The sequence below is a fragment of the Crocodylus porosus genome, unplaced genomic scaffold (genome assembly GCF_001723895.1).
Source record: "Crocodylus porosus isolate Cpor-Errol unplaced genomic scaffold, CroPor_comp1, whole genome shotgun sequence".
NCBI classification, from domain to species: domain Eukaryota; kingdom Metazoa; phylum Chordata; order Crocodylia; family Crocodylidae; genus Crocodylus; species Crocodylus porosus.
In genome coordinates this window covers 43,213,128-43,222,090 of record NW_017728947.1, presented here as the reverse complement: position 1 = coordinate 43,222,090, position 8,963 = coordinate 43,213,128, and the positions used below count along the sequence as shown (strand labels likewise).

Here is an 8,963-nt window from a genome sequence, read left to right as displayed (position 1 = left end):
CTTCAAGAGTAAATTGGATGCTTATCTTGCTGGGATCCTATGACCCCAGCTGACTTCCTGCCCTTTGGGCAGGGGGCTGGACTCGATCTCCCGAGGTCCCTTCCAGCCCTGATGTCTATGAAATCTATGAAATCCCCAAGCCAGCAAAGCTATGACACAGGACAGAGGCCTCAGTCACACACAGATCTCTGCTCCAATGAGGACACTCTACAGGCAAGTCAATATTTGACAAAGACAAGAGCTGTGCCTGTCCCCAGAGGAGCAGCAGAAAGGACAGAACTTCCTGTGAATCATTCGAATTTCAAAAACACTCGTCCCCGCCGCCACCCCCACAGAGTTTGGTATCCATACGGAGACCATCTGCTCTGTACCACGACATTAACTAACTGGCTGAATATAGTGCCTCTGCTGGTAGTAACCGAATGTCAGCGAAGCACTGGTGATGGGGGCTTATTCTACTAAGTCAGTAGTTCTTGCCCTTTTTTAGACTCCAGGCAGCCTGGCAAAACCTTTTAAAAAATTAGCAGCACCCCATTAAAAAAAGCAACCACAATTTAAATATATTATAACATAAATATTATATTATAAATTAATGTTATTGATTTGATCATTATAGTTACATTTGCTCCACTGCAACTACAACCAGGTGGAGTGCAGTGGTAGGAGTGCCTGCTCATCCTTGCAGCCCTTCCCAGAACTGCCCCGCACACCTCTCTTTTCAGAGAGATATCAGAGTTGAACAGAGAAGCAGCAGCAGTAGAAAGGCACCCCTGCATGCTGTTTCTGCTGCAGCTCTTCCTAATTCTGCTCCAATATATCTCCTGAACACAGAGGCATGGGGGGTAGATCCACCTCATGGCAGTGGCAGCAGTGCTGACGTCACAGCACCCTGGCAGGTTTTCATGGTACCCCAGTTGAGAACTACTGATACAAATCAACATTAAATCAAATTATCTTGATCATGTCCCAATGCCTGACTTGGTTCTAAATAAGAGGAATGAGGCACAGAAGAGGTTTAAAGAAGAGAACAGTGTTGTGGCAGCCTTTGGGTTTGTTCTGTCACTTGGGACTGAAGACCTAGTGATGTTCCTAGATAATACTAAATAGGAAGCAGGACACTGGGAGGACAAATAATCCCGACAGCCCCAGAGGAGTCAGGTATGAGCTGAGAAAATGAGGCAATGGAGTCACATTTGGGGCCCTTTCAAGAGGGGAACACTTCAAAAGGGTGCCATCTGCTATGTTCTAATTGAGCTGAGAAAGATTCAAATGTAGCAAAACTGCTTCATTTCCAACCCCTGAATGAAGCTGCTGCTGCCACTGTGAAAGTGCTCCAAGCACGGGTGCACTCACAATCCAGCATAAAGATAAAGGGGGAGCAAGAATGGCTAAGGCTTAGGAGGCAGCAAAGCAAATTTTGCAGTGAGGAAAGTAAAGAGAACAAGTGGGGTGGGCTCTGTACACAGACACATCAGGTCCTGGAGCAAAGAGGGTTCCCTCCCTCACAAGCACTATGATAATGTAGTCCCTGGAGTTGTCCATTTCCTTCCCTTCAAGGGACTGACAGACTAGAGGAAATTCAGAGAAAGGGACCAGAAGCTCTGAGGCTGCTAGAGGGACTGACTTTGGAGGAACAGTTGGAGGTACAGGTGTCTCCCTTGTCTAAGCAACACAAAATGAAGAAAGCTTCATCCACCACTTCCTCCTGGTCTGGTGGTCTATAACAGACCGCCACCATGACATCACCCTTGCTGCTCTCGCCTCTGACCCTAACCCTGATTCTTTCAAAAAGCCTGTCTCCAGTTTCATCCTGGAGCTCTGAGCAATCATATGGCACTTTTACATAAAGTGCAACTCCTCCTCTTTTCCCCTGCCTGTCCTTCCTGAACACTTTGTTCCCATCCGTGACAGTGCTCCAGTCATGTGAACTCCCAAGTCTGTTATTCCAATCATATCACAGTGCCATGATTGTGCAAGGACTTCCAATTCTTCTTGCTTGTTTCCCAGGCTCCATGTGTTCATGGACAAGCACCAAAGGTAACTAGCCGATTGCCCTGATTTCTCAGGAAGTATGAGAACACTTCCTCTGTTGCCCCCTCCTACTTGCTCTTCCTCCCGGTCACCCACTTCCCTACTTAAGACAAACAAGGCTTTGGCCTCCATCCCCTAGCAAACCTAGTTAAAAGCCCTCCTCGCTAGGTTAGCAAGCCTGTCTGCAAAGATAGTCTTCCCTCTCTTCATCAGGTGGATCCTATCTCTTCCCAGCAAAGAAGCCAAAGCCCTGCTGGCAACAGCACCTGCGCAGACAGGCAGAATCAGTAAACACTGATAAAGCTTGGCTAGAAAAGAGAAGGCTGAAAGCGGGTTTAATAGTAGCCCTTAAGTACCTGAAATGGGGTGGGGGTCAACAGAGGATGGAGCTAAACTGTTCTCATTGGTGGCAGATGACAAAACAAGGAGCAATGGTCTCAAGTTGCAGCAAGGGAAGTTTAGGTTAGATATTAGGAACAATTCTTTCACTAGGAGGGTAGTAAAACACTGGAACAGGTTACCCAGAGAGGTTATGGACTCTCTGTCCTTGGAGCTTTTTAAGACCTGGCTAGACAAAGCTTTGGCTCAGATCTAGTTGAGGATGTTCTTGCTTTGAGCAGGGGGTTGGACTAGATGACCTCCTGAGGTCCCTTCCAACCCTAATTTTCTATTATTCTTATTTTAGTAACCAACTCAGTATCTTTCCAGCTGTGCCTAATGCTAGCATCACTCTCCTGGAAGTCAGAGATGCTGCTGTTTCAAGTGGAAAACCTAGAAGGGAAGAAGTACTTGAAAAACAGCAGCTCAGCAGTGCTGTGTAGCCAAAGCAAGGAGAAGGGAAATTTAAAACTGTTTCAGCACCTGCTTGTTTTTCCTTGTCCTTTCCTTTTGCCCTTGCCTTTGCTGGAGCATGCCCATAAGCAATGGTTCTCAATCTTTTTGTACCAGGACCCATTTGTAAACATTGATAGCCAGTCCCAACCAGTGCCCCTCAGCCCTGATCCACTGCCCCCCACCCTCCCCAGGTCCCAGTCCCCCCAGCGTGTGGGGCAGGGGAGGGCCCAAGCAGCCCTTTGCAGGCTGGAACTCTGCCAGCCTGCAAAGGAAAAGCCAGTTTTCCAAGGTTTTTCTCCTTTAAAGGAGAATCCATTTTTCAAGTTTCTTGATCCATTTTTGTTCATGACCCTTCTATATATTCTTGCGACCCACTTTTGGGTTGTGACCCATAGGTTGAGAAATGCCACCATAAAGAACACTGGTTTCTGTCCACCCTTGGCCAACTAGAATGTGGACAGCAGTAGCTCAGTTTTCTGTATGGATAAAGGAGTGAAATTTCTTTTCTAAGGAGGTTCTCCTGCTTTCCCCAGGCTCAACCCACTCTATCCTCAGGCCTCCAGCAGAGGAAGGGTGGCTGCCCCTGATACCTGGATCAGTTGCCAACTTTCCTGGCTAGTAGGCACAAGCCAGTATGAACATGCGTAGCCTCTCCTCTTGTTGGGTAGGGCCATGGACTGCTGGCACCACTGAAAAATGCAACAGAGCTGGAAAATAGATTTTTTATATATCTATAAATACACACACACGCACGTCCTGTCTGGATGCAGCAAGGCTAAATAGGTTAGGCAAGGGTGGGGAGAGACTATCAGGTCCCAGTCTCCACTTCCACCACCTCAGCCACATGACTGAAGCCCACACTCTCCTGAATGATGACCAAGTCACCTGGGGAGCCTTTGTCTTGCACAATGATGCATTTGTCCTCATGCTCAGAGATGGTGATCTCAATGATGTCTTTGTTTATCGGTTCTTGCCCTGCAGAGGTCTCAGAGCCCAGCACCATGGGCTCTGGAGAGCTGCCTGTGGGTGGAAATGTGGCAATGCAATGGCCATTGGCAGTTATCAGGAGTTCTGCTTTGCTTGTGGAAGCCGAGTGTACCACAAGCACTGTAGGCTCCTCTGTATCCCCCACTTGAGGGGCCGTCCTCTTGGGCCTCTTCCTGGCAGCTTTTTGCATGTCCCTGTCCAGAGAGACCACAGCCTCCATCAGCTTGTTGGAGTCCCTGGCCGTCCGATGGGTGATCTTGTGGCGTGTAAGGCTCTGTAGGAGGGTGTAGCCCATGCCACAGATGTCACACTTGTAGGGCTTGTCCTCCAGATGGGACTTCTGGTGCCGGCGCAGCTTGGTGGCCAGCGTGTAAGCCTTGCCACACTGCTCACATTTGAATGGGCGCTCACCTGTGTGCAGACGCTCATGGGCCCGCAGTGTGTGGGGGTCCTTCAGTGCCTTGCCGCAGACTGTGCACAGGTGGGCCTCCCCTGTGTGGGAGATGAGGTGCCGCCGCAGCTCTGGGATCTGGGGGAAGGCGTCCCCACAGAAACGGCACTTGTAGGGTTTTTCACCAGTGTGCAGCCGCAGATGCCCCCGCAGGTTGCCCTGCTGCCGGAAATCCCTGCCGCAGTAGGGGCAGACAAAGGGCTTCTCCCCAGTGTGCAGGCGCATGTGATTACGCAGGGAGCCAGGGTTGGCCAGGCGCCGCTCGCAGATGGCGCACTCACACCCCTTGGGGCTGGCCGGATCAAGCTCCTTGGCGAGGTGGATCTTCCTGTGGATGCGCAGGGAGGGTCGGCGAGCAAATGTCTTACCACACTCCTCACAGGTGAAGGGGCGCTTGCCTGTATGCAGCACCTCATGTTCCCTCAGGTCTCGCTTCGTGCCATAAGCCTTTTCACACTGCTTGCACTGGAAGGGGCGCACTCCCCGATGGAACAACACGTGGGCCTTGAAGCTCTCCTCCGAGCTGTAGCTCCTGCCACATTCTGTGCACAGGAATGGCTTGTAGCCAGTGTGGACAAACCTGTGTTTCTTGAGATGACAGAGCTGAAGAAAGGCCTTGCCACAGTCCCCACAGTGGTACTTGCGCTCACTGGCCTCCTCCTCCTGAATTTGGGACTTCTGCTGGGAGACATCCAGTTTATCAGAGGACCCCTCCCCCAGTTCAACAGTAACTTCTACTTTAGGGTACTCATTCTGCTCCTCTGAAGCATCAGGTAGGCCCTTCTTTCTGGGCTTTGGGGACTCCAGTTTGGAACAGCCTTTGGAAACCTTTCCAGCTTTCTTACAGGTCTCCACAGCACCTTCGCCCTCATAAGTGATTGAACTGTTGGCCTCCTGCCCAGACACCCTGGCACTGCATTCTTGCAGGCACTTCCGTAACTGGCCGGTCAATGTGTGAATTTTGCGTGGCTTCCCAGCCAAGCGAGCACTGAGTCGAACTCCATTTGATGGAGGCAGTGGCAGCTGGAGCTTTCCCAAACTTGCCTCTCTTCGCTTCCCATCTGCTTTCTCTGCCTTGGTCAGGGGATCCACACCCTTAACCAACCCCCTGTTGCATCTGTTACCAGCTTCAGCTGCTGAAGTACTCTCAGGGTGATGGTTCTCTTTCCTCAGGATCGCAGTCTCTGAGAGCTCATTTGTAGGAGTCATGATCTCATCCTCCAGGTTGTTGCCTTGCAGCCTGTGGGAACATTTGGCTGGCTGCTTCTTGCCTTCATCAGTAGGGACATCCTGGGCTCTGGTTTCTTTGTCCATCACTTGGGAAATATCAGAGCAACCTGCATAAATACAGAATCAGGGAAAGAATCAAAAATTGGCTGCAAGAGAGTTCCTTGACCACAGAAGGGAGGAATACAAGCAGACTTTTCACTCTAGAGAGAGGGAAGAATTTAAATTCCATTGCATCGGAAGCACATGCCACAGAGGTAGTATTCCTGGGAACTGTGTCATGATTGGCAAAGCTGGGCAGTAGGGCATGTCCCTTTGCGTTTTGGTACTTCTGGCAGTGGTGTAAGATAAAGATAAGGTTAGTGGAGCTAATGGTGACTGCAGGGTCAGTGTTAACCACAGTTCACTGGCTCATCATGCATTCTTAGAAGTCAATAATTCAATGCACAAATGCCAGTCTTCAGTATGCATTCTCAGACTGGAAGAACAGCAGCCATGACTGGAACCATGCAGTCACTTCTGCATAGTATGAGCTCATGGCTACTTGATAGTGTCCCACCTTCCACCTGGGTTAGCTTAAAAAAAACTGCACAGTAATGGAGTCAACTCCTACATCACAGCCACATTCTTCCTCTTCCACAGAACTCTAGACCAGTGTGAGCCAACATTTTTGGCAGACATAACACAAATTAGCCCTGTACACTCACCAAGTACCAGTCTGGTTCCTTTCCATTACCCAATCTGCTGCTTTGCTGTCTGCTCTCTTCCCTGTGCTTCCTATCTGCCACTCTGCTGCCTGTCCCCTACCCAGTCTGCTATATGCCATACACGCAGGCTGCCCTTTTCCCTCTCATGGCACCCATGCACAGGTTGACCTCCCCTGCTCTAGACAGTAGTCCCAACTCCCCTCACATCCCCAGCCACCTCTCCTGAAGGAAGAGAGGAAGGCAGGGAACCATTGCTCACCTGCTGTCATGGGGATGGATCAACACTGATAGAGGTTTAGAAAGGCTTAAAGTGTTTTCAGACTGGCTCCCCTGAGGGTTTCACAATCTTGGCAGCAAGCATTACTCTAGTGGCGTGTTAATGCAACCAGTTCTCACAGGTTGTGTTCAGGAGGGCTTGCTCTTTGCTTAACAGCACTGTAGCCACAACCTTTTCAAAGGAAGTTAGAACAAAACCTTGTGTCCTGTGACAGGAACATACCTGAGAAAGGTTCTGCTGCTTTACCAGCAGGGGAGGCCCCTTCCCTTTGAATCACAGTCTCCACCATTGGAGTTCCTGTCTCTGTCACTGCTGCTGCTGCCAGCTCCCCATTGGGATTCTCCTCTTCCTCAGGAACAGCTATTGTGTCAGAGGCACTTGGCAGCCTTCTTCCCTCCCCCTCGGTAGGGCCATCATGGGCCTCTTTAGGCCAGTACAACAACTCAGAACCTGCAGGGATGGGACGCCACACTCGGATATGGAGCCTTCCGCTGAACCACACCAAAGCTACGTTTGCCTCATCCTCCTTGTGGCCTTGCTTCACCAAGCTGCAAGACACAAGGCAAACATCAATGTGCATGTGAGGGTGAGTGGCTCCTATGTGCTTCATGGGAGTACCAGGCTTTGAAGGCCTGCAGGACTGAACAGCTGGTAGCTAGGAGTCCTCCCATGGAACAAGCCCTTGGCTGCAAGAGGCCCTCCCATGCCTTGATTAGGGGGCTGAACAAGACCTCATGAGGTCCCTTCCAGACCTACCTTCCTATTATCCTAGGATTTTAAGTTTTCAGATTGCAGGTAACTATTACCTAGGTCCAGAACAGACTTGCCTATGGTTCCTAAACAGGAAGGCCAATCAAAGTAATGCCTATTTTTTCACTCAACTAAATATTACAGAAAAAATATTAAACTTGCATGGAAAATGTATACATCATAACTGAACAAGAGCTGTTTTTCAACAAAGTCCACCAGCAGCCTTTCCCCACTGGTGAACAAGGGCACATATCCCAACATTGTGAAAGCCTTTTTTGCACAGCCACTGTCACACAGCCTCCATCACTTCACTGTCATCTCCAAAACATTGCCCTCGCAGTCCATCCTTCCCCTCCAGGCTGTAGGCAGGATGGGGCAGCACAGTCCACTCAAGCAATGAGATTGCCTCTATGGTGTGCAAGCTGGTATGTGGGTAAACATCATTATCCAGAAGTACCACGTCTGGTGGTATGGGGTCTTTGCATACAATACTCATTTTCTTTTGAGTCCTGACAGGCTTCCCTGAGGCAAAAAGTCAATAAAATGAGCACTTGCATAGGAGATAAAAATCAGGAGGCACTACATTCCCAGTGACTCTTGTACAATGTCAGGATACATGCCCTTGTTCACCAGTGAAAAAAGCCCACTGAAGAGATTACATTGAAAAATAGCTGTGTTTGGCTATGGTGCACAACTTTTCTGTGAAAGTTTCATGTTCTTGTTTGGCTGAGTGAAAAACAAGAGGCATCACTTTCTGAGTGAACCTCATATTTTACCTGCCTGGGGGTCCAGGTGGCCACTGGGAGTCCTGCTGCAGAAATAACCCTGAGAGACAGAGTTAGGGCTCATCCTCTCCCCTTCCCCCTTTTGCTCACAAATAAGGAAGCAATGGAGTGCCCTGTCATGCAAGCAGCCCCTTTCTTCCAACAGGGGCATGGGTGCAAATCTCCCAGTACAGAGGACTTCCCCCACCCCTGAAACGCAGCCAGCTCTGGGGCAGGAGGCCAAGGATGTCCCTGCCCCAGCGGCACCGCACTCTCCGGCAGCACAGAGCGGGAAACCGAGAAGCACGGCCTGCAGCGTGACCGGCACCATCCTCAGCCACTCCTGGCAAATCTGCCACGGTTGCTGTGCCCTGCCAGGAACAGGTAGCGGGTTGGCACCTGCATCAGGTCTGGGTTTGCCAAGAGGTGACACGGTGGCGACGGAGAGGGCAGTTGGGACAGGGATGCTCCTGGATGTGGGTCCAGCCCCGCTGCTCTATGATGGAGGTGCTGTGCAGGCCCGGGGGCTGCTGAGCAGGACTGTGACCCAAGCCAGGGTGACCACAGCCCCTGGTCGCAGGGCACAGGCAGGCACGCACCTCCTCCAGCTGGTGCTGCATGGGCACAGGCAGGTCTCCACCGGCACCTGCAAGACAACAGACCGGGGACAGGTCTCGCCATCCCCACGACAACCAGACCCCCCCACCCGGTGCCAGGGGCCGTTTAGAACCGGGTCCGGCCCCGCCCCTCCGCACTCACCGCCGCGGGCTCCGACCCCGACCCCGACCCGTCGCCCTCGTCCTCCCGGGCCGGGCCGAGGAGCGCGCCAGGCTGCAGCGCCGCCCCCACGCACCACACGCCAAGCCCCCGCGGCTTCGCCCGGGACGGCCCCAGCGCCAGGCCCGGCGGCAGCCCATGCACGGCCCGGCAGGAGG

At 51.4% G+C, this 8,963-nt stretch overlaps 1 protein-coding gene across 1 annotated transcript; it reads right to left on the bottom strand.

Moving 5' to 3' along the window:
- Positions 1-3,573: 3,573 nt before the first annotated feature.
- On the bottom strand, positions 3,574-8,962 carry ZNF408 (zinc finger protein 408; the record flags this gene model as incomplete). The annotated part of the gene is made up of 3 exons (XM_019551027.1): positions 3,574-5,640; positions 6,737-7,062; positions 8,628-8,962. Coding segments are annotated over 3 exons (2,628 nt in total), but the record flags the coding sequence as incomplete, so codon positions are not given.
- Between the last annotated feature and the right edge of the window lies 1 nt (position 8,963).